This window comes from Osmerus eperlanus, chromosome 6, assembly GCF_963692335.1.
Source record: "Osmerus eperlanus chromosome 6, fOsmEpe2.1, whole genome shotgun sequence".
Taxonomy (NCBI): Eukaryota; Metazoa; Chordata; class Actinopteri; order Osmeriformes; family Osmeridae; genus Osmerus; species Osmerus eperlanus.
The window spans coordinates 20,283,941-20,309,016 of record NC_085023.1 but is presented as its reverse complement, the minus strand read 5'-3'; the positions used below and the strand labels follow the sequence as shown (position 1 = coordinate 20,309,016).

General features: G+C 45.3%; 2 protein-coding genes across 2 annotated transcripts; both read left to right on the top strand.

Annotated features, from left to right (window-relative positions):
- The first annotated feature begins 8,821 nt into the window (after window positions 1-8,821).
- On the top strand, window positions 8,822-10,883 carry nkx1.2la (NK1 transcription factor related 2-like,a). The gene is made up of 2 exons (XM_062464333.1): window positions 8,822-9,196; window positions 10,225-10,883. The coding sequence occupies exons 1-2, from the start codon at window positions 8,938-8,940 to the stop codon at window positions 10,845-10,847; spliced, it is 882 nt and encodes a 293-aa protein (XP_062320317.1). The 5' UTR covers window positions 8,822-8,937; the 3' UTR covers window positions 10,848-10,883.
- A 4,893-nt stretch (window positions 10,884-15,776) lies between these two features.
- On the top strand, window positions 15,777-23,651 carry chst15 (carbohydrate (N-acetylgalactosamine 4-sulfate 6-O) sulfotransferase 15). Its single transcript, XM_062464670.1, has 8 exons — window positions 15,777-15,912; window positions 19,206-19,844; window positions 19,988-20,327; window positions 20,526-20,669; window positions 21,299-21,455; window positions 21,924-22,080; window positions 22,295-22,442; window positions 22,829-23,651. Exons 2-8 carry the CDS (start codon window positions 19,290-19,292, stop codon window positions 23,017-23,019), a joined length of 1,692 nt encoding a protein of 563 aa, XP_062320654.1. The 5' UTR covers window positions 15,777-15,912; window positions 19,206-19,289; the 3' UTR covers window positions 23,020-23,651.
- Window positions 23,652-25,076: the final 1,425 nt, after the last annotated feature.

Genomic DNA, 25,076 nt, shown 5'->3' with positions numbered 1-25,076 from the left:
GGGTGAGACAAGAAGAAAGGTGGAACACCGAGAGCGCTGAACCGTCAAACGGCACTCCGAAGATGATTTCTTCGTCCTCCGTACCTCCATCATCCTGGGCCGAGGATTGGATTCGGTGTGTATTTATGGATGAAGTCGTAAACGTGAAGACTTTGGTAATGGGATCTGTCGATAAACTCCTCCTCACTGCGATGGATGGGAGTTTACTGAGGAGATGAGTGGCCAGGCTCTTAAACAACTGGAATCTAATTTTCTCAATACGCGGCTCTAACTCAGCGAGCTAAAGGTCTCATAAGTCACCAACCCGTGGAAAACAAGCTGAACCTGGCCAGGATAGACAGATTCATCAAGGCTGTATTTATTGTAATGACATTGTGCCAGGCGTACATTAATGATAAGCCTATAACATCTTGTTCCCCAATGGTAAAATGACTCCTGTGCTTGTCAGTGTCGTGATTGGTGGATTGACAACTTTGCCATTGGGAGACAGATCCCAGAGAGGGAGAGATTTAGAGAGGTGACTTGACGACCCTGTTCACCTTGGTGCAGGGTGTCTTTGAATGGTCAGAGTTAGGGAAGTGTTAATACAGGTGGAGGCTGAAGACTGCATCACTGACTCTCAACTCAGATCACACAAACACACACCAAAAATATATTTTCAAAAAAAAAAGTTGAAAGGTTGACAAAATAGTTTCTTATAAAAGGTTAAACAAAAAAGGTTTCGAAAAGTTGAAACGTTTTTTTAGGCGCTTCAAAAAAAAGTTTCTAATGGTTGAAAAAATATTTTCACAAATGCAATAAAAATAGTTGCATCATTGATGAGTACTTTATTATGACTATTTTACTCGGATCTGCTTTAATCTACTCTGTTTAGGCTTCTCTGTTCTCCATGGAAGCATATCAGTGACATCATGTTTTTAATTGAAAATTCAGGCTGCTCAATTCGAATGGTGAAATTCAGATCCCAAAAATTTGAGCCGAAAAGATTAGATCCGAAAAAAATCAGATTGCAACATCCGGGATTAATTTTGAATTACCGTTCGAATTCAAGCAACCTGAACGGTGGAGTTTAAATTCCAATATTGAGTATTCAATGCCTTTGAAAAATTCAAAACATTGTCAGTAATTTGCTTCCATAAGGGACACTCCACAGGGCACCTGGAGACCCCAGTCCTGCAGGGTTAGGGGAGGCATATGGAGCCAGCCAGCCCATCCCCCCCAGGGATCAGAGATGAGGGGGGTGGGGGAGATTTACAAGCAGTGAAGGGCAATAATGGCTAAAGGAGGAGTAATTACACCCCAATCATTTCCAGGGGGTTTTGAGGGAGTCATGGACCAGGAAGCAGAGGAGGCAGAAAGTGAAGGTTAGGGTGGAGGTTGGAGGGTGGAGGAGGTTAGAGGGTGGAGGTTAGAGGGTGGAGGTGGTTAGAGGGTGGAGGTGGTTAGAGGGTGGAGGTTAGAGGGTGGAGGAGGTTAGAGGGTGGAGGTTAGAGGGTGGAGGTGGTTAGAGGGTGGAGGTTAGAGGGTGGAGGAGGTTAGAGGGTGGAGGTTAGAGGGTGGAGGTTAGAGGGTGGAGGTGGTTAGAGGGTGGAGGTTAGAGGGTGGAGGAGGTTAGAGGGTGGAGGTGGTTAGAGGGTGGAGGAGGTTAGAGGGTGGAGGTTAGAGGGTGGAGGAGGTTAGAGGGTGGAGGTGGTTAGAGGGTGGAGGTGGTTAGAGGGTGGAGGAGGTTAGAGGGTGGAGGTTAGAGGGTGGAGGAGGTTAGAGGGTGGAGGTGGTTAGAGGGTGGAGGTGGTTAGAGGGTGGAGGAGGTTAGAGGGTGGAGGTTAGAGGGTGGAGGTGGTTAGAGGGTGGAGGAGGTTAGAGGGTGGAGGTTAGAGGGTGGAGGTTAGAGGGTGGAGGAGGTTAGAGGGTGGAGGTTAGAGGGTGGAGGTTAGAGGGTGGAGGAGGTTAGAGGGTGGAGGTGGTTAGAGGGTGGAGGTTAGAGGGTGGAGGTGGTTAGAGGGTGGAGGTTAGAGGGTGGAGGAGGTTAGAGGGTGGAGGTGGTTAGAGGGTGGAGGAGGTTAGAGGGTGGAGGTTAGAGGGTGGAGGAGGTTAGAGGGTGGAGGTTAGAGGGTGGAGGTTAGAGGGTGGAGGAGGTTAGAGGGTGGAGGTGGTTAGAGGGTGGAGGTGGTTAGAGGGTGGAGGTTAGAGGGTGGAGGAGGTTAGAGGTTAGAGGGTGGAGGTTAGAGGGTGGAGGTGGTTAGAGGGTGGAGGTGGTTAGAGGGTGGAGGTTAGAGGGTGGACCCGGAAGTCTGGTCTCCCCTTACTGGGAGGATGGGGGTGAAGGGCGTTTCCCTCTCAGGACTGTGAATGTTTAGGATAAACAACTGCTTCATGAATGTGTGGCTGTGATGTTATTCATTGACAAAACATGCAGGCACTCAAGAATTTCCACAACAACGTTCACAGGGTTCCAGGCGTGTTTGGATGAAGTGGATGAAGAGCGCCCCCTTGTTCATCCGTGAGGGATGATTCCCCTGTCTGTGTTTCATCCTCAGCTGAATGTCTCATGTAGAGTGGAAGGCCTCAGTAATCCACTGCACCGCTGAGGTCACAGGCTAGCTCGGAGGCTAAATGTTCTCTCAGTTGGTTGCTAGCAAAGTTCCAGGAGCAACCTTCTGCAGTCTTTTGAGAGACACACACACCAACACATGCACACAAACACACACCTTTTTTGATGAAAAAGAACAATTAGGGGAGAAATGAGGGCGAATCATCAGGGGAAATGGCTGATGAAGACTGTATTGATTAGATCAGCTTCACTGATCCAGCGCTCAGTGTAGCAATTACAGCAGTGCTAGCAGTGGGGGCTGGCCAGCACAGGATCCCACTGTGGGCCAGAGAGAAGAACAAGCTGATACAGAACATTCACCAAACGGTACACACTCCTTCAGATCTGACGTAGCGTTTACCTTAATGTTGCATGAAATACGACACACTGCAAGATAAATATTTGATACTGTTTATTTGTGCTACTTGTTCTCAATGAGAGAGAGAGAGAGAGAGAGAGAGAGAGAGAGAGAGAGAGAGAGGGAGGGAGGGAGGGAGAGGGAAAGAGAGAAAAACTGAGAAGTAGAGAAAAGAAAAAGAGGGAAAGAGAGGAAGAGAAGAAAGAGAGGAAGAGAAGAGAGAGAGAGGGAAAGAGAGAGGTAGAGAGAAGAGAGAGAGAAAGAAGATGGAAATAAAGACAGAGAGGGAGATGAGTAAGGGAAAGGTAGAGTGAGTGGGAAAGAGAAACATGAAAGAGAAGAGAGAAAAAGAGAGAGAGACACCCACTGAGGCACACAACAGAGAGAATTAAGCATTCAGTGGCTGTGTTCCCTCCAAAGGCCCACACAAACACACACGCACCACCTTAAGAACAACAATGACTCATTCAAACCCCTTCTGAATGAAGCAATAAACCTTCCCAGGCATCGCATGCGTGTGTACTTACCAGTGGGACATGGCTGGTCGTCTCAATGCGTCTGTCTGCACAGCCACCCTGACATGGTATTTGTATTTAAATTAGACTTCTGTCCCGCCTGACAACAAAGAGAGAACAGGGATATCGATACTGTTTGTCTGTGTCTTCTGTAAGGCATGCGGGTCGTATAAATGAGCTTCCTGCTTCAGGGCGAAGGCCCTTCATGTTGTGTTAGAGGCACGTGCCTCGGTAAGGCAGCCGCCAAGTGTAAAGGTCAAATACATTGACCTTTAGAGAACACCTGGGTCAGGGGAAGAGAACTCATTAGAACTTTGACCCCCGGCCCAAATGACTGATGACATAGATGACACTTGGTGAGTAAACTGTGGGAGCACATCTCCGCGGCAACAAATCTGGGCCAACAGTCAATCACAGGAGTCTACTGAGAAGACCAGTGTGTGGCTGCAATCCCAGCAAGACCAGACATGGAACTGGCTCCATGATACAGCAACCAGGACCGAGAATAACAAGTCCACACCATCTCTCAAAACACACTGTACACCAAAACACACCTTCTACCGAAACACATCTTACATCAAAACACACAGAGAAACACCCTGTGTACACTGTACATCTTAGTTATTCAGTAGTTGCTTTACGTGACGTGACCAGCTTTGAGTACACAGTCTGGAGCTGAATGTTGTAGCTGACTGGGTAGAGTGCGCTGTGGTCTGTTGTTGGCAAGGACACAGAAACCAGGCAGAGATAATGGTCAATGCTGAAATATAAAGGGACAAACACAATCTGTATCCACACTAGATGGAGATGAATAACACATCATTCACCTCTTTGCTTCACTCACCGCTCTCCCTCCACCCCCCCCCCCCCCCCCCGCCACCCCCCCCCCGCCCACCCCCGCCCCCCGCACCAAAACGAGGATTAATCCCATCCACACTATTTATATTTCCTAATTGTAATTAGTATGAATTATCAATTATGGTTAGTGCCTAATTGCCCTTCATAAAGACAGCTCCCCAGGTTTAAACGGGTCCATTTAAATAATGTAACTAATAGCTCTTGCTTTTACGCGGCGGATGCGTCTTCATAGCGGGGCGCGCCGGTGTGATGGTTGCTCGTAATTTAACGGGGCAATCGTGTGAAGGAGTGCAGGTGGCACCGCGGGGATAATTACTGTTAATGAATTATGATGTGACCTTCTCAGAACAATGGCTAATCAATGCTAGCGTTGAATGACAGTACGCCAGGCACAGATGCCTCAGAGTGCAATTACAGGCCTCCGTCAGGAGAAACCAGGGTGGAGGCTTTCCTGGAGTGCGACTGTGGAGGCCTGTTGGGGAACACACGGCTTCGACGCAACCCTGGAACCCTTCCGACGGTTGTAGCTTGGACTGGTGGGCGCGCTGACCTGATCTGAGAGGAGTTGAGAGCTGGGGGTTATCACACACCTAAGCTGGGGGGTTTCTATCGATCGTCGGAGGAGCTGGATGTCCTCTGGGCCGCTCTGAGGGGCGGGAGAAGCCCGGGAACGGTATGCATGCGTCTGCTTTCTGAGACGGACGGGAGGCTAATACTAATGGGGGTCTTCTGCCCCGCTTCACGACTGCTCCTCAGGGCGAATGTAAACACAGATGGGGACTGAATGACGCCGGCCCTTTTCCTACATCTCTCTTGGAGAATGTTTGGAAACGACTTGTTACTTATTAAGATGTCTCAGCGTCTCCCTGAGGGCTGAAGATCCACCCTGCTGGATGTGTGCTTCCATCTTCTCCACCCTGCTGTATTTGTGGTTCCATCTTCTCCACCCTGCTGTATGTGTGGTTCCATCTTCTCCACCCTGCTGGATGTGTGCTTCCATCTTCTCCACCCTGCTGGATGTGTGGTTCCATCTTCTCCACCCTGCTGGATGTGTGCTTCCATCTTCTCCACCCTGCTGTATGTGTGCTTCCATCTTCTCCACCCTGCTGTATGTGTGGTTCCATCTTCTCCACCCTGCTGTATGTGTGGTTCCATCTTCTCCACCCTGCTGGATGTGTGCTTCCATCTTCTCCACCCTGCTGGATGTGTGGTTCTATCTTCTCCACCCCTGCTGGATATGTGGTTCCATCTTCTCCACCCTGCTGGATGTGTGGTTCCATCTTCTCCACCCCTGCTGGATATGTGGTTCCATCTTCTCCACCCTGCTGGATGTGTGGTTCCATCTTCTCCACCCTGCTGGATGTGGTTCCATCTTCTCCACCCTGCTGGATGTGTGGTTCCATCTTCTCCACCCCTGCTGGATGTGTGGTTCCATCTTCTCCACCCTGCTGGATGTGTGGTTCCATCTTCTCCACCCTGCTGGATGTGGTTCCATCTTCTCCACCCTGCTGGATGTGTGCTTCCATCTTCTCCACCCTGCTGGATGTGTGGTTCTATCTTCTCCACCCCTGCTGGATATGTGGTTCCATCTTCTCCACCCTGCTGGATGTGGTTCCATCTTCTCCACACTGCTGGATGTGTGGTTCCATCTTCTCCACCCTGCTGGATGTGCTTCCATCTTCTCCACCCTGCTGGATGTGTGGTTCCATCTTCTCCACCTCGCTGGATGTGTGGTTCCATCTTCTCCACCCTGCTGGATGTGTGCTTCCATCTTCTCCACCCTTCTCCCCTCGGTGCCCCTAACGATGGGTGCTACTTTCAGTTTTGGTGACCTGCACTGTGTGTGTGTGTGTGTGCGTGTGTGCCCGAGACTACAAGGTCAGTGGCGGTGCCCAGTAATTGTCCTAACGGCCTGCCTGCCTGCCCGCCCGCGTACCTGTTGGGTTCTGGGTAATGAGAGTTTTCATTACCGCGGTGACGGGTGAGTGCCTCTGGCAGATGCTGACACCCAGCAGATGTGTGAAGTTGGGGGTGATTTGTAAAAAGGGTTGACTGGATGGTGAAGGGGTTGGGAGAGAGGCATGGGAGGTGGGGGGGTGGGGGTAAATGAGACTGAGGGACGCTGTCAGTCACGATGCCGTACCCGACACGGTGAGGTCGAGCTCAGTTCAAAGCGATGCGGTTGGAGCCCTCCAGACCGAGCGGGCACACACAGGTAGAGGGGACAGCCGTCCCCTGCGGTGTCACACCTGGGAACGTTGATCATGTTCATCCTCGGCGTGATCTCCAACTTTAGGATGCTTCGAGAAAGACAGGACACTGGGTGTCTCGTGAGAGAACATCTTAGTTGAACGTCTTACGTCAGGAAGCATGGAAAGTTCCCCTGCACTGACTCACTACCTGCGCCTGCTATACAGTAACCAAATACCCGTCTGACAACAGAAGTGCTCTTGGTTTCCGTATCTAACCAATCCGTTGTTTGACCTCCTGTGTAGAGAGGCAGGACTGCCTCAGACAGACATGGAGCACTCTGAATGGAAGCCCACCTCACAATGAGACTTCAGCCATTAGACAAATTATCCGACATTTAGCAGACATGGGGGCAGCCTCCCTGGAGATGGAATTACTTTATTATCTCTGGGGCCCCAGGAGGGGGTCCTGGAGGGAAGTGTGCCCCCTGCCCCCCCCCCCCCCCCCCCCCCCAGGAGCTCTGGCCATGCACCCCTCCTCTGATCTCTGGTTCTGCCGTCCAAGGACCCAGAGAGGCCTGCTCCCCCTGTTCTCTGATGTCTACCTGGGGTCTCTTTGTCTACGGGGCAGCCTATTGTCCTCCAGACGAGGCTAAAGCAGATGTCCGGCCACAGGGCTCTTTCGCAGGAAGTGGTAAACCCTCCACCGTGCAGCGTTTCATTCATATGGAGGCTGCAGAGTAACTGCCATGAGAGTGCCTTACACATGCTAATGTAGACAAACAAGGTCCCCAGCAGGGTAGGCTTCTACAAATGTTTGACCACGCAGCCACACTGGATCACGCCAGGCCACCGGACTGGGACAGACAGCAATGAAACAGCCTTGAAGAGGCTAAATCGCCCTCAGTTGTAAAGTAACTTAGAAGTGGGGAGGAAATGGAGGATGTGGAAGGATTTGGGAGACTGTTTTAATAGAAACTGCAAGTGGCAGCTCGGATCTAAGACGGATTCGAGAGACCGCAGATAGAGTGCGGCTAGTTTGTTTTGTTTTTAGATCAACACTTGTATTATTGTTTTTGTTGATTTTATGTAAAGCACTTTGAGCTGCAATTCTTGTATGAAAAGTGCTATATAAATAAAGTCTTACTTACATTTAATCATTTAGCAGACATTCTTATCCAGAGCGACTTACAGTAAGTACAGGGACATTCCCCCGAGACAAGTAGGGTGAAGTGCCTTGCCCAAGGACACAACGTCATTTGGCACGGCCAGGAATTGAACTGGCAACCTTCAGATTACTAGCCCGATTCCCTAACCGCTCAGCCACCTGACTCGCTACTTACTTACTTACTTACCAAAAGTGTGTAAACTTGATACTAGCACCCCTCTCTTCAGGAGCCACTGTGAAGGAGGGTTATTTGCCTTCTGTCTCCCTCACATCCCCAATGGAAGACCTTGGGACACACACACACATAATGCATGTGCACACATGTACACATACACACTCATACATATTTTTAAGAAAGATTTTCCATATAACTGATTGTGTATGTAAACAACTGAGGAGATATCCTCTAGTGTATTTTTAATAAAAAAATACCTTATTTCCAAATAAAAAGATTGGAAGTTGAATTTTTATTCTGTGCATTTTTTTATACAGTAGGCACGGAGTAAATCAATCAAGCTAAAGAAATTGAAAGGAAACGTGATTAGCTTCTTTCAGCCTGACAGTCTGTAACTTACAGCTGGTCACTTTTATCAGTGTTGGACACCTGCTGGAAATATTGATCCGGCACTGCTTTCACCGGCTCAACTCTGCTTAACCATCATGGTTTTAAACAATCCTATGTCGTCTCACATTGACTTCTAATCCCATAGACTGAAGAATTGATCGACTGATTCGAACATAAATTTACGTGTGAGAAAATAACAGCCTAAAACATGTCCGTGTTCGTATCACAAAGTGGTGTAACTAGCTCATGACAGAATGCGTTTTAACAAACTGAAAAGGACGAGTACAAATTCTTAATAATCTATTTATTATGGATATTAACTACTTAGTTAATATGATGAGATTCTTGTTTGTTTATTTTTTCGAGATGAGAGCAACATTTGTCGCTTATCTTAACAAGTCGGATTAATTTAATATTAGTGACCGTCATCAACGCTTACGCCCAATTAGGAGGTCGTGTTAAACGCTTAAATTGTACTTTTGTCACGTGGTCACGAAAAACCGCGTCCCTTCGAATGGAGCGGAACGGACAGACGCTTTAAAGACCGCTCTCTTTACTCATCGACCGTCACTAGGAAAACAGAGAATCCGAGGTGGAACAGTATACGAGCAGACGTTTATTGCACCGGCGGTTCATTGAAAGCATAAAAGCAGTAGGAAAGTATGTCAAGTGCCTTCTAAATGCGTAAAGGCGCATGCGAGTGATCTCCATCGTCTTCCATTCCCGCTTTGGAGGTATTTCAGCTAGGATGCTGGATTCCAAGGAGTCTGGAGTGAGAATGTCCGCACATAGGATTTCGTTTTCCATCATTGATATATTGGATCCACAAAAATTCAATAGCAAAAGGATAGGCGCTGCCAAAGAGAAGTTTTGGTCACCAAATGCAGAAGACGCAAGTTTGAAAGCGGACGGTGGCTCAGGTGGAGAACTGACGGTGGAGCGCGTGAAAACAGGTATGGAGGATAGGATTATGCTAAAATATAAATTATGAATGAAACTTTCTTCTGTTATTTTTATGTAAGAGGGGATGTTTTTCGTCTACTTGGAATGCTAATTTATCATTAACGTGTTTGGCTATCCATTTGATATTTAATTTATGCACACTCTAGAGCATAGGAATTTACTAATAGCATCCGTAACTAATATGTAGATTTGAGGTTAACCAAAAAAAGACACTTTAGGCTACAGTATTTGCATCGCATTGAACCTAGTCAGCCTAAACATTCCAAAACTGCAATGACCAACAGAGAGATCAGATTTATGTCATCTCTATATGACCTTCCTGTACTTTCCAAGGCTGCGTTTCCTTTTAAGAAGCCACAAAAGGCTTGCTCTCACAGCCAGCGAGTGTGATTGGCATTGGGACAGGCAGGCCAGATAATTGTTTAAATCGTCCCATTGAGGATGCCTCCGCGCGCTTTGATCGATATCCCATTACTGCATCCTGCATATCTCCCTCCAGCACCTTGCAGGTACAAACTTCAAACACCTTCCATGTCTGATCCTAAATATCGTTCGATTAAAACCTCCCTTTAAATAGATGACATTTATCGATCCTGAGACAAATATGAAACTCCATTAGCACGTCACGGGGAGATAGTGGAGCTGGATTTAGACGGGATTTCTTTCCGCTACATGACATTTGAGACGATTTGTGATTTATAAATCATTTAGGATTAGAGACCAAGCCATCCCAGTGCCCCTGCGCTCTTGCTTCGTTCCACCCCTAAGGCCTGGTGATTTTAATCAACAGGAGTTTACAGTTGTTCTTCAACTTGTACATTGGCCTATATTTCCATAGGACCTGTGAGGCAAGCACCTGTAAATTCTTCGTTTTGTCAAAACGTGAATGGAGCTGTCCTTTCAGCACCACACTCAGCCTAACCTGAGAGTACACAAAATATCAATAGTTTTGCATGTATCCTAGCTTAAAGTCTTTCAGCTGCATTCCTTTAACTACAATGTTGATTCTTTATGTTAGCAGAGGAAGAAACGCAGACGGACTCAGCAACGGATGCCACGCGCCAGGCTGCCAACGACTGTACACTTTCAGAAGGTCCCACGAATGACCCAGCGCCTTGTCTTACAGAAGATCTGGACGATGAGGAAAGCGGTGGCACCGGAGCCGTTAACCCAGTATCACCTGACCCTTCTCACAAGCGGCGGCGCTCTGACCACGGCAGCGCCAAGCCTCGGCGAGCCAGGACAGCGTTCACTTATGAACAACTGGTAGCTCTGGAGAACAAATTCCGCGCCACGCGATATCTGTCCGTGTGCGAAAGACTCAACCTGGCGCTCTCCCTCAGTCTAACCGAAACCCAGGTTAAGATTTGGTTCCAGAACCGAAGAACCAAGTGGAAAAAGCAGAACCCAGGCGCAGACAGCACTATGCAGCCCGTCTCAAACTCTATAATCAGTGTCAGCCCAAGTCCAGTAACCTGTGGGTCGAATCCTGCCAGTTACCAGACTTTTCCATCCTTCAGTTCTGGTAATATAATTTTCCATTCGACGGGTGCAGTTCCCCTATCGTCCACAGGAGGGCTTCTGCATCCCTTTATGCACAACGGATATCTACAACCACCCTACTTCACTCCACATTTATAAAAGAAGTATGTTATTATGTAGTGACACACAGCAACAACTCGTTGTAACTGTGTTACATCCTATAAATAAGGATTCCAAAATACTTAAATAATAAATGTCGGACATACTGAGTAGACTGAATGATCAGATGGCGCTTCAAAATCCCTCCGCGTTCAGTTATACCCTTATAAAGTGATATTTCATCCTCTGTTGAGCATCGGTTGAAACCGATGTACATAATGTAAAGAAAAAACGAATACCATATTATAACGTCTTCCACCGCTCAGTGGTGTAGGCTAAGAAGAAATACCGGTTTGAATTGTTTCAATATGGCGTTGTTTAAACCATTTTTGATTGTGTCTGGATAAAAAGTGCAAGGGCACCTATCTATCACCTTCCTCATCTCTTTCCATGTCTGTTTGACAGTCTTGAACTGTTAAGGTCTGATTTCCCAGCTAACTCACCATATAAATTAAACATTAAACAATATACATCATGGTGATGTTGTTGATCCTTGTTGTATCCAGGTAGGTACAAGGTGTTTGTGCAGCTTTACTGACTTGAGATTAAGAAATCTGAAATGAAAATACGAACGAGATACATTTAATCGTAAATCCTTTTTTTGTGTGTGTAAAGACTGCTCTTCTGTTTGACTCGGCTTTAAAAAGCACAGTTAACACAATCCACTGACATGTCCTGGGCGTTAGATACAGCACAGACTACTCTCACTAACAGCATGCCTGCATGACAGAACAGCAGGGCAGATGACACCATTACATAGTTTAACATCTAAGAGCTACATCTGCAACTCTCCTACTTCAAATAATCATTATCAAAAACTATATTCAGACTACATGATTCATACTTTGTAAAGTAAAGGTTTTCATACACAAACTACTTATTCGACACTGTAACAAGACTTGCTTCCTTGTCTGCCATACACACTGCAACCACTAGATGTCCCTTCCGCATTTTTATGTTTGTCATAACCTGACAAATGTACACGACAAGACGTTGGACTGCTAAAAGGTCACCGAAGGATTTGAACAGAAAATTAACAGGAAATGTCATTCCTCCGTGGGCAAAGTAAGAGACAGGGCCTGTCTTCATGCCTGTAGATGTGACCGTGTACGTGTGTGTGAGTGTGTGTGTGTGTGTATATGTGTTTACACAGACACGATGAACACCATCACCTCGTACTCTGCAACTGCTGCTGCGACCTGTGACCAGTGATCCATCACCAGAGGACGACCAGGACCCCTCCTCCTTTATTCTGATTTCACATTCCCGTCATTCTCTTCACTGCCAAGCTCCACAGCAGCCTGGTTCAGCCCTGGTCCTCCTCACCCCCTGCCCTATCCACAGCAGCCTGGTTCAGCCCTGGTCCTTGGGCAAGGCACTTCACCCTACTTGCCTCGGGGGAATGTCCCTGTACTTACTGTAAATCGCTCTGGATAAGAGCATCTGCTAAATGACTAAACGTAAATGTAGTCGAACGCCCACAACCCCTGACACAATTCTGTTGGTTTGTACCCTCGTTTCACTCTGGCACATCCTAACACCTATAGGCTCAGAACTTTCCAGTTCAAACCTCTGATCAATATTAGATGAAACCCATCTTATTACCCAGAGATTCACTGGCTTTCACCCACAGGCATTTCGATGACATTGTGCATTTCATTATTTTTTTTTACAAGGTTTTGAATCTGTTTGGGGGGTCGTTTGGTGCCGGGAGAGAGGAGTCCTGTTTAAGATTCATGTGTGAGAAGCTTCACTGAGGGAAGGTCAGATACTGATAGTACCTACATGTCCTGAGGTGGAAGGAAGAGGAAAATGCTTTACTTATCTATTCCCCAGTAACAATGTGACATAAATACTTTATGACTGAGGGTGGCGGGTCCAGTCTATGCCTGTCTGATTCTCTGCTATGAGGTCCACAGTGACTGGTACCATCTCCGCTGGGGTCAAAGGTCAGTAGACGGGAAAGTGAGATTTCAGTCGCCGATACTTCACTGGTCTGAGAGATTTGTGTACATTGTTGGACAATGCTGTGGTGGTAAAGCATATCTGCATCTCATCCTGAACTGAGGCATGCCTCTCAGACTGATTTTTGAGTATGGAAGGTTTTCTGGTTGTTATGGTTACTTAGCCTTTTGGTTGCTTTAATGAACGATCAAATATAGACCAGCGGGTTTCTTCATTAGCATAGGTCAGTAATCACAACAAAATCAACAAGAAGAAGCATCTGGAATACATCTCTCACACTTGAGGGAACCATGCACAAAACTACAAGGTGGGCAAGAACCATGTGAACAATTCAGCTCCTAATATCCTCAACTTTTTAAATAAAAGAGTCGGTTGAAAAATATTTACATCCTGTTGGATGTAAATAAATGGACCAGCTAGTCTAGATTTTTGTCCCCCCCCCCCTACACACACGACCCAGGTCATCACACTGTATGTAGGTATTTCCTTCACCAAATCTGCATTGTACTGCAAAGGACTGGAAACAGGAAATAAGTGGGGTATTTTAGGGCCAAAATATCACTAGACACACCCTTTCAAATGGTTGCTAAAAAACAGGAGTGCATGCCAGAGAATCACTGTGTATTGTTTATGAGGTGACATTTGAGACATATGACCAGTCAAGAAACGTCCTTATAAATCAACAAAAGGCACTACTTTACATAACACTTCAACTGAGAACAATACAGACATGCCCTTCATCTGTACTGCCTCAGAATTGGAATGTTGTTCCGAGATTGTTTACAACACCAAGTTAAGGCTTTATCTTAAACTCAAGATAATATTAGACAGGAATCTGTGTAATGCAGCTAGACAATGGAAAGTCTCCTTAGTTAAATCACGAATTTGCCTGCCTCTCGTGTTTTACTGCTTTTGAGACAAGAACGTTCCAAGCGTGTCGCAATTCAAACAGTTTCCTGTCTGTGTCCTGTCAAGTTTCAGCTGCCCAGCACAGATGCCATGAACTCCACTAATTGGCCACCTCTTACGATGCTATCAACACATTCCCCAAACTCATCACAACTAGAGATGTTTAATTTTGTTATAATGATTACAGTTTCCCATAGCTGCTCTGTGTCTGACTTGACCGCTAAATAGCGCAGATAACGTCTTAGAGGATGAAAGATGTGCGTAAGAAATCTTTCGTCTGTATGTCTGTTTCCAGTCACTTTGAGGGGTGTGTTCTGAAACAGTGTCTTTACAATACAGGGCTCTCAAGTCTCACACATTCGCCGTGAGACTCACGCATTTCAACCATTTCTCACGCAGCATCTTGTATTACATTTTGTAACTGTAGTTTGTGTTATGGTAAGTGATAATATGACTATGAACATAATGAACTAGAGAAAACACTTTTAGAAAAAACAAAATGTAATGAATTCCAAAAATTTGGGAAGATTTATATATTTAAGTCAAATGTAAGTGGGTATCTGACTTTTGGGGAAATATCTGGATGGTTTACCAGGCCAGTTTCAGCTCTGTCTCATTTAGGTAGGCTTACAAAGGCCTACAAAGTCTGGAAATGGCATGTCTGGGACCATTATCTTTGTTTACCTTAGATTTACTTTCCATCTATTTTTAGAGATTCATGGTTTGGACATTGACTCAGTCTCATAATCGTTTGCTGAGGGTTTTAGCAGTGAATGGAAATAGATTATATGACAAATCTGCTCCACTGTGTCAAAGATCTGTGCTGTTCATGCAGTCGCCCCCACATAGTTTGATCGGTCATTAGCAACTGGTTGGCTGGTCATTGGTTAATGACAATTAATCAGGGTTGGTTAAGGTCCTTATGGCAATATACTGTTCTGGTTTCAATATAGTCGACAATTTCCTGAAAGTGTCGATTGATTCGTTTCCTGTAAGAGGGACCAGAGAGAAAATAAAACGGATTCTGCTGTTTCTGACTGCAAATGAGTCAACACCCATGACTCAAACCTCAGCACTGCTGTGTTGAGATGGGTTGCCTATATTGCTCAATATTTCTAAGTAACTAATATGTATTTAAAAATAAATCTTGAGGAGGAAAACGGTTAGGCTCAAATAAATGAACAACTGCAATAATCAATAGTTCAAATGACCCACAAAATCTGTCAACCTTTACCACTACGACAGATTCAGTAAAACCGCTAGTAAATATTGATCTGATCTGATTAAATAATGAAAACTATGACAATTTTGGGATTCAAGAGAGAGAAACCCATTCGCATTCACATCATGAGTCGCATGCGAGATGTGTATAAATCGCTATCGCCGAAGCAAGGAATTATCAGCAATTAGACACAGCCTCTCATAAATATGGATGTTCTCTGAGGGGGTTACGATTTATTCAAATGAGTCTTTATCTCACTTCGCAGCGGTGAAGACGTCCCGGGGCGAGCTCTTTCACTTGTCAGGAATAAACTCTCACCTTTTAATGTCGAACATGCTGGAAATTGGAAGATGATCATTACGCAACTCTTCAACACATTTTATAGGCTAATGTTTTCTTTTCGAGAAACATTTGTCAAGACGAATCGTCAGGCAGCGCTAACTGAATCGATGATTAACGGAGCAAAGGATGGGAGAACTTTCCAGACTTCCTCTAAAATACCGAAACCACTTTATAACAGCATAACTCAGCAAATAATGATACGCGATATAACATATCTCATCAGAGGCGAAATTGACTTTTGTCATAATTGCTTTTAGGGACTTACTTTCACATAGTCCTACACAAACACACGCCTTTGCTCTCTCTCTTTCTCTCTGTCTTTCGCAGTTTTTTGTCAACCTCTTTATTTCTATCCTCCAATTTTCCTCCTCCTCCTCTATTTTGTCCCTCGTTTTTTTTTTTACTCTCACTTTTCCATACCGGAGCCCAGCAGCTACAGTCAGTAGCAACGCGAGGCAAATCACAATGTATCAGTTCCCCGTCGTGCTTTGCAATATGGGCTTATAGGTTACAGTATTATGCTATACATGTTCTGTTATATTTTTTTGTTTTTTCCAGTTTGATACCGGTAGGATATTTTTAAGGAGACATAACTTAAGAGGCATAACGATTCATCTCAACTTCAATGTAAGTATTTTCTCATCACTATTATTGTTATTATTTGACGTGATAAAATGTTATATATGTTGTGCATCTTATTGTGTTGTCGTTATAAGAGTATCTTAGCATATATAAGAAAACTATAAATGAAAAATTATTTTGGATGACACGTTTCTGCCCTTTGAACATACAGAAACCATTCACTCAACGTTACATCTATTCACTAAACCTAGATTCATCTGACTGTAGCCTACATCACTGGGTCGATGTTGATTACAAAATTGCACCTTTGAGTTTACATCATGGATAAGTGGTTTGTGGGTTTGCCAGGAACGGCTCTGTTTTTCCTCCAGACACAGTTCTTTAGTGGACAGCTGCAAAAGTTAAAATCTCAGTTAGACCTTTAGGGTTGAGGGAACTCTTGCTTAAGTTTCCTTAGTCTCAGTGACCAAATGACAGAAATAGATTATTTGTAAATATTTGAATAATCACTGCCACCACTATCCTTTATGTTTATTATAATGATTTTGCCATCTGATCTTGTCCAAACCCTTCAGTTATCCTACCTGATTGACTGTCTGAATCTCTTTTATTGACTGAATGACTTTACTTTTATGCCTGAAGTTTCCATACACATGAACATTTATAAAACGTTGCCTCATAGCTTGCTCTCTGTCTACACAAACCCTTGCTAGGGTATTCCACACTGTAAACACTCCATAATTCTTTTGTGTGACGAATTCCATTGACTTGCACGGTGTTGCTAAACCCATAGTGTGCGTTTGCCAACTCCTTGCACACGCACACAAAGGCACACACACACACACCTTGTGTACCCCTGCTCTCTCCCTGCTCTCTGACAGGGGCTGTGACAGGTAGACAGATGACCTTTGGATAAACCCTGTCTCAGTAGACTCAGCTGGCTTTTTCTAAAAGCCTTGGTGTCGGAACAAGGAGTGCGGGGCAGGTGTGTGTTTGTGTTTTTGTCTGCACAAAGATGGGTGAGTGTTTGTTACTTGAGGTTGGAGGCTGCTGCTTTAACCCTTCCACTCTCCTCACACCCAAGTCCTGTTTCACAGTTCTTCAGCTCTTCCCTTCCAAGTCTGATGCTGGGCGCACAGGCTGGGTCTTAGTTCTTAAGATAAGCAAAATAGCTGTAGTTTTTCATAACCTGCGACTGTATCTCTATTTGGCTCTGCGTTCAAAATGCACAACGTCACACGGAAGACAGTTTAGAAGACTTTGGAACGGCTGCATTCTCATCCAAAGTTGTCTGAGAGTGGTGCCTTCTTGTTTTTGTAAGAGCTCTCCATTTTTGCTGCACCAGATCGGAGGAGGAGGAAAGTGACAGGAAGATAAGAGAGGACATAGGACGTCACGGGCGGGGGAGGGGGGGGGGGGGTCAGTTGATTTATTTGTTACTTAGTTGTGATCTCCAGTAGAGACTTTACAAAGCTGTAAATAACTCTGACGTCGTAAGACGAACTACGACTTCAGTAATATCCCTGTGTGGCTTCTTGTGGCCCTCTGTCATGACTTCCTCATCCAGTCGTGAAGACCACCCAACTTGTCTTCAGATACCTCTTTGTGTCTTGTCTCTCTCTCCCTTCTCTCTATAAAACGACACCTCTCACACAGTAGGAGACACCCGTCGATGTCTCTCTGGGTGTTATGAAGTCGCAGAGCTTTGAAAGCCGTGAAACAGCACCACCTCAGCAGTCACACGCTCCGCTCGGCTTGACAGCACATCTGTGTTCCAGACATCCCAGCGGTGGACTGCTCTGACCTGGACTTATAAAGACCTCCCACTGTCCAACATGATCACTTTTAGGAGACGTATCTCCACAGGGGTCGATGTCCATCTCAGTGATGATTCAGCCATTTATTGGGGTTTCTGTGATTTAACGACCCAGCACAAGCCACCTCTCAATGCCCAGGTCAGCCATTAAAAACAATGCACTTGTCTGAAGGCATGTGGAAAACCTTGTGTGCTGCACCTAGACACACACTCCATCAACAGAAAATAAGGCACGTGCATGCTGTTCGCATATTGCGTGTATTCTCCTGCCTTTTATTTTGAGTTCTGGGTTCCTTATCCATCATCAGAACGAGTTGGCCAATGTGTCCTGTACTCCCTCTTGTTCTGGGAATGTGGCCTGGAGTCTTGCCATCAGCCACGGCTGAAATGAACCAGGATGCTGTAGGCGAGTTGGTAAACATGAGAACGGGAGGAAAGGACCTCCCCAACTGTCACCCTCTCCGGACAGCCCCTCGAGCTAAGAAATGAGGAAACATGTACAAGGAGATCAAATAAATTGGAAGAAAAAGGGCGTAGGGAAAATTGAGAGCTGAGATTTTGGAAGGAGAAGGTGTCAGAAGTCTGTTGTTTGTCTGTGTTTAAGAAGATAAAATTCCTGAAGATTCAGGATCTTTCATATGTTGAACAATAAAGTCATTTCGTATCTGCTCTCCTGTGTACATTTATTCCCTCTGAGTCATGTTGTCCTCTGAATGCCTTTGTGAGTAGGTTTATTCCTGTAAGAATGTTCTCCTTTGAAGGAACGTTTTTTTTAACTAACTTTCCGAGTTTAGTGGATCAAAGCGTAAGAATGAGATCCCCTCTGATTTCATATTTAGACTTTCAAAAGACTTTCTAGGATTCCTATAGGCGATGTTGAAACACTCACGCCAACCCACTCAGCCTCCCACTCAAGCGCACACACACACACACACACACACACACACACACACACACACACACACACACACACACACACACACACACACAGCCACACACACAGATGTGTTAAACTGTTTTGTTTTTAACACTTAACGGTTGAGCCTCTAACGCACAATGTTTTTAAAACATAATAGGGTTGGTGTGGCCCCAAATGCATGAGTCCCATTTGTGACCCTCACAACAGTATCTGGTTAGGAACAACACAGTCAAATGAGATAATGGCTAATTTTATTTTTCCAAGGACCAAGGTTTACAGTCATTTTAAGGCTGAGCTGGAGCTGGGAAAATAAAACAGTACAGGGTAATTGATGAAGTGTTTCCTAAATCAGTTTTCTTGGTCGGTTATTCTTCAGTCTATGATCACAGAAGGGTATATCCACTTGCAATTGTACTTATGTTTGCCCACCACAGGTAGTTTGATGTTATAAATAGTAGTCATTTACATAAAAGTATTTACCAACCAAAACAGTCAACAATACCAAAAACTCTACCACGTGAAATATGTGACACATGAAAAAGCTTTGCAACCTGCTATGCTTTGTTTAAAAAAAGTCTAAAATGTTGTATTTTTCTTTAACAGGTATAAACTGCTGAGTTTCATAACCTGGTGTGATACTGACTTCCCTGAATAAGCTACATGTCAACAGTCCTCATGGATGTATAAATGTATGTTGAATGCCTCTTCAAGTCAAGCCTCGTTAGTACTTCCCTCTGCCCCTTCCCTTCATCACATCCTCCCTGCAAAATGTCTCACACAGACTACAAATACAGAGCCCTTCCTCAAACAGACTACAAATATGGCGCAGCCGCACAGGAAGTAGAGAATCACAGGAAGAGGTCAGCAATGCCATGCGAGGGAGACGGCCCCATCAGTCTGTTCACAGCTCCAGAGGTCAAGCAGGTTGTTATGCGGTCACTGGCCTTCGTGAGGAGCATCACAAAGATCAAGCTCCTCAGTTTTCTGTTGGGATTAACCCTTACGTTCCTGGTTATGACCTCGTACATCCTGACCTGGGACAGGAAGGGACGCCAAGTGACCCCGTCACCGGTCCACCTCACACCCACCACGGTCCACTTCAGCAACCTTCCCTCCAGCAGGACCCCCCCTCTGGGAGAGGTGGACCTGGAGGTCATGATGGAGACTGTGGGCCTCAAGTTACGAATCAGCAGTCCCAGGAGGGTTCCTGCTCTGAAGGACGTTCTTCACTCTGATCTTCACGTTCGTATGAGAGAACATCTGGGCTGGGATCATTTAATTAATGTGTTTTGATGAATTATATAGGTACAGATGTGTTTAGCTTTTGAATTAGAGAGATGTCTGGTCGATCGTCTTCATGTATTCGTCTGTTTCGTTCTCCACAGTTGTTCTCGGTCATTCCCCGACAGTTCTTACCCAACGTCAAGAGTCCGTGTTGGTACGAAGAGCACGTTGGAAACACCAGCGCAGACGTGTACGGTAAAAACCTTTACGCGCTGCACTCGGTGAACTTCCGAACCGTCTGCGACTATCTGAGGAGAGATTTCCGTGAGCACCTGTATCACAACAACAGCAAACTGTACAGGCTACGCTGCCTGCCGTACTTCTATATTATCGGCCAGCCCAAAAGTGGAACCACGGATCTTTACCACAGACTCATGCTTCATCCTGAGGTCCGGTTCTCCACCATGAAAGAACCACACTGGTGGACCAGGAAGAGGTTTGGTGAGTTGCAATAGTAGAGTACACTCGAAAAAAAGCCACTTCAAATAAAAGTTAAAAAAAATTATAATAAAAAAAAGTGCTTATAAATAAATCTGAACAAATGAAAATCCTCTAATATTTCTGGTGTCAGTTGGGTGTTACCTTGACTGAGTGACCGAGGACAGGAGAGTGAGAGTGCTCTGCCCTGTGGTACCCCAGGTATCATCCGTCTCAAAGACGAGGCCAGAGATCGTTTCCCTGTGGAGGACTACATAGACCTCTTTGATCTGGCAGCTTACCACATCCAGGATGGCTTTCTGGGAAATGCATCAGATGGCCACAGCAATCAGCAGATTGTCACAGGTTTGTATGTATTTGTGTGTGTGCTTGTGTGTGTGTGTGTTGTTGGTTGGTATTGCCTTGAAAATATGCTGTCAAATGTCAGTATTCTGCCCCTACTCAGGACCCTGTAGCTATAGTGGAGATGTGATCTTTCTCCTTTCCTGTGTTTTCAATCGACTTACATCCACCCATGGATTTCAATCAATCAATCAATGAACTTGTATTGTCGCGTACACCAAATTGCTTCAGTGCAGCGAAATTCTTGAGACTTGGCCAGCAACATCTACGCAGTAGACAGTAAATACAAATAACAAAGTAACATTGTAACATATACCAAAAATAACATTTAACACTATAACACTATAACATATAACACTCACAAGTAACAACAACACAAGAAGAGCTAGCAGCAGTTTAAAATGTGAAGAAATGAGGAATATTAAAATAAAATATTTAATTTTCATCAGCTCACCCCTCAACAAGCAAATCATGGTTCTCGTTGTATAAAGCAGTAGCTTCACAACCAATGCCACTAATGCCACTAAAGCCACTCTCTTATGGATAATATCACCTTTACATGCTTATTTCCTACTCTGCACACTGGCTCTTGTATTTACATGTTGTGATTGCTGGGTGGATTTGATTGACAGGTGAAGCCAGTGCGTCCACCATGTGGGACAGTCTAGCTGGGAGCTGTTCCCACGGTGACGGAGGAGGCTGGGAGCCACACTTCCTGGTTCAGGACTTCATCCATGCCGCCCAACCGGACGCTAAACTCATAATCATGCTGAGAGACCCGGTAGAAAGGTACTGACCAACTCACACAACTGTCAGGATATCTGATCAGATCAGATAATCATTTCAATATCCCCGAGGGGAAGGTCAGAATGGTAGGTGTGGTGTTAAATAAAGTGTGGTTTATACTGACAGGACGGGTGATTTATTAGTCCTTTCACTCACCCATCCATTCACTCATTCATTCACCCATTCCTTCACTCATTCATCCACCCATCCATTCACCCATCCATTCACTCATTCATTCATTCATTCATTCATTCTCTTATTCTTCTGCTCATGTGTAGGCAGGTATGTTGAGGCTAGTAAACACAAACCCAAACCCTGTCAGAGCTGCACTTCTGATACTTGATCTTCTGATCTTCCGTGTCTCTACGTCGCTTAAAACAGAAGCGTCTGCCAGATGAATAAAATATAAATGTACAGACGTGTTCATCCACTCGCCCTGTGAACCGTGTGCTGTGCTGTCTCCCCTGTTAGGTTGTACTCAGACTACCTGTACTTCCACTTAGTGAACAAGTCAGCGGAGCGCTTCCACCACAAAGTGTGTGAGTCTCTGCAGATGTTCCAGTCCTGCCTGGCTGAGAGCTCCATACGCTCCTGCATCTACAACACCCATCTGTTCTACCACATGCCTGTGAGTAGCGACCACCTTCATTCCTGCCGGCTACCAGGCACAGGGCGCATATGAGGCCGTGTTCTGAATGCTCGCTGACGAGGAAGACTTTGTAGTTGTGTGTCTGGCGCCCTCCTCTGGTTGGAATATATAAGAAGGAAATACTGTAGTGAGCACGACTGTTTGCCTCAGTCGAGGCAGAATCATCCTGATGCCTGTGTTTTGGTGCCCTCAGGTGCGACTCAGTCTTGGACTCTACATCATCTACCTGCTGGACTGGCTGACAGTTTTCCACAAGGATCAGATTTTAATTCTGCGTCTGGAGGATTATGCTGCCAATCTCAGAACATCCATGCACAGGGTCTTCGACTTCCTGAGTCTAAGTACGTCCCTGAATGAAAGCTGACTACCTACACACCAGCCATCAGTTTTCATCTTATCATATTATGGATCTTCACCACCACAAAACTGTCATAATGGTGTGATGGATGTACTATGTGTTCATGACTTGATTAACAGTAATGTCCCCAGGGGCATATGTTGGTTTTTCAAATGTGGGTGGTACATCTTATTTTAATAACTGAAAATGCAACCGTTAAATAATTTCCTTGATAAGAAGTGTGTGGGCGTGTGCATGGTGGGGGGGGGGGGATTTGCGGTTCTCAAAAGTTTACACCAACGTATAATGAAATCTAACTCCCTGAACATCATGTGTGGATTGTCGTCTTTTTTCCTCGTCTGTTGACATCGACCCTGCTGTCTTCTCCAGGCCCTTTATCAGAGCACAGAGAGCTGCTGCTAGCTAAGAAGCCCATGTCCAACACACGCAGGGCGCAGGATCGGAGCCTGGGCCCCATGCTGGCCCTCACCAGATCCATACTGCAGCGCTTCTACCAGCCCTTCAACCAGCACCTGGCTCAGCTCCTGGACAACCAGGCCTTCCTGTGGTCCGACACGTGAGGAGCCAAGGCCAAGCTTCCAGTCGCCCAGGCCTTCCTGTGGACCGACACGTGAGGAGCCAAGGCCAAGCTTCCAGTCGCCCAAGTCTTCCTGGGCGACTGGAATCCTGTGATCCTTCCTGATCCCAGTGAAGTCAGGTCAAAATCCCACACAACAAAGCCTCCCTTTGGGCAACAAGTTCCTACTGCTGGACACCCGGTCTTCTTGACATCTGGGGAGCACCATGGATTAAATTATTTTATATATATTAAGGAAAAAATTAAGTCAGGTTTTATCAGAGATAATATATTGTAGGTGCATTACGTGATGCCCAGCTGTGTCCACCAGGGGGAAGCACCTTCTCACGGAGCAGATCTACCACAAGAGACTCCCACACAAGCCAATACAAGTTTTCACTCAGCAGTTATGTGTGTTTCTGTTCTTCATTGGTATGCTGCACAAAACCTACTCTCATGTCTGCCTCAGTGATAAACACACTCGTGTAAAGGCACAGTTCTTGGGTCGATTGGTGTTCAGTCACGACTAAATTGCTCTTTGCTGGTGTAGACACAATCTGAATAACATTAGGGTACCTTGGAGCCTGCCCGAACAGGGATGTGATTCTCATTAAATAAAGGAGGATTGTTACCTTCTGCTGTCATTTATTTTTGGTCCACTTACGTCTACTGATGGATTTGCCGTTGCCTGTTTCATTACCAATGCAAAATCTTACAATTGATAATAATATAACATGCTTACTTCCGACTCCACACACTAGCTCTTGTATTTACATGTCGTGACTGATGAGTGGATTTGATTGACAGGTGAAGACAGGTGAAGTCCACCATGTTGCACAATCTAGCTGGGAGCTGTTCCCACGGCGACGGAGCAGGCACACTTCCTGGTTCAGGACTTCATCCTCTCCAAAGCAGCAGTTGTTGTTGTATACGGTGTATGTATACGGTGTATGTATACGGTGTATGTATACAGTGTATGTATACGGTGTATGTGTATAGAATAGAGAAGCACTATTGTTTGCTTTCATGCCTGTAAAGCTGCCCAATCTTCTCATGCTGTCCTTATAGCACCAAACACTGTGGCTGCACAGTCCACCACTACCCACAACCTACTACTGTATGTCTGTCCAGCCATCATGCCCTCTGCTGTAGATTCTCTCCGCCGACGCTGACTTGCTGAAGCTACTCAGACAGGTCAGGAGCAAGTCTTCTGGGTTAGACAGTCTTAATCCTCTCCTCTTTTTAATGAGCAGCTCAGGGCAGAAAAGGACAAACTAGACACGTTTTTACCAAACAATAAGTGATACGGTAACTGACTCCTAAAGCCTGGACATGACTCATTCCCAGCAGCAGTTCCACCAGGAAGGTGCTTGGTGACATCATCACCGCAAGGGAAGCCGTCTCTGTGTGTGCTCGTCACATCAGAGAAAAATACAAATCTTTATCGACAACCGTGAGTTTATTCCAGTACACAGGCATTATGAAAATGGCATCGACTCCATCACAGAAGATGCAAGTTAGCACCTTGTTCACCTCTGCCTGGATCGCCCTATTACACTCACATGTGTGACTCATATGACTCATCCACTCATGCCAACAAGTCTTTGGTCAAGTTTATATTTCTTTCATTCTGTCTCTCTTGATCTACTACTCAACATGAGTTTCACCTGGGAAACGATGATAAACCTTCCCACAAAATCTAAATTCAAGGCTAACTATATATTATTGGTTGATTGGCATTCCTTACTTCTGATTATACAGTATATAATATAAACGAAATATCAATAAACTACAGTTTATGAGGTCAGTGGCGTACAGTGTCTCTAATTGGTTGTTTGTGTTCTTATATTGTTTCTTGGCATCTTCCTCCAGGTGACGGTAGAGAGTAAACAGCCATAATGAGGGGAGGATACTGAGACACAGGAGGTCGTTCTTTGAAGCTCCCCATTAGAAAAAAAACGAAAACATTTCAAGGCAGAACTCCCATTTTTAACTGCCAGAATAACTCAGTGTCTACAAAAACTTCCTTTGAGACGATCATTTTATTCCGTTCAAGAGAAA

Excerpts from the sequence above, each read along its gene's own strand:
- nkx1.2la (XM_062464333.1), top strand. The coding sequence starts at position 8,938 with ATGCGAGTGATCTCCATCGTCTTCCATTCCCGCTTTGGAGGTATTTCA. Across the intron at positions 9,197-10,224 it reads GGTGGAGCGCGTGAAAACAG|CAGAGGAAGAAACGCAGACG; the intron begins GTATGGAGGATA and ends TCTTTATGTTAG.
- chst15 (XM_062464670.1), top strand. The coding sequence starts at position 19,290 with ATGTATGTTGAATGCCTCTTCAAGTCAAGCCTCGTTAGTACTTCCCTC. Across the intron at positions 19,845-19,987 it reads TTCTTCACTCTGATCTTCAC|TTGTTCTCGGTCATTCCCCG; the intron begins GTTCGTATGAGA and ends CGTTCTCCACAG. Across the intron at positions 22,443-22,828 it reads CTTCGACTTCCTGAGTCTAA|GCCCTTTATCAGAGCACAGA; the intron begins GTACGTCCCTGA and ends TGTCTTCTCCAG.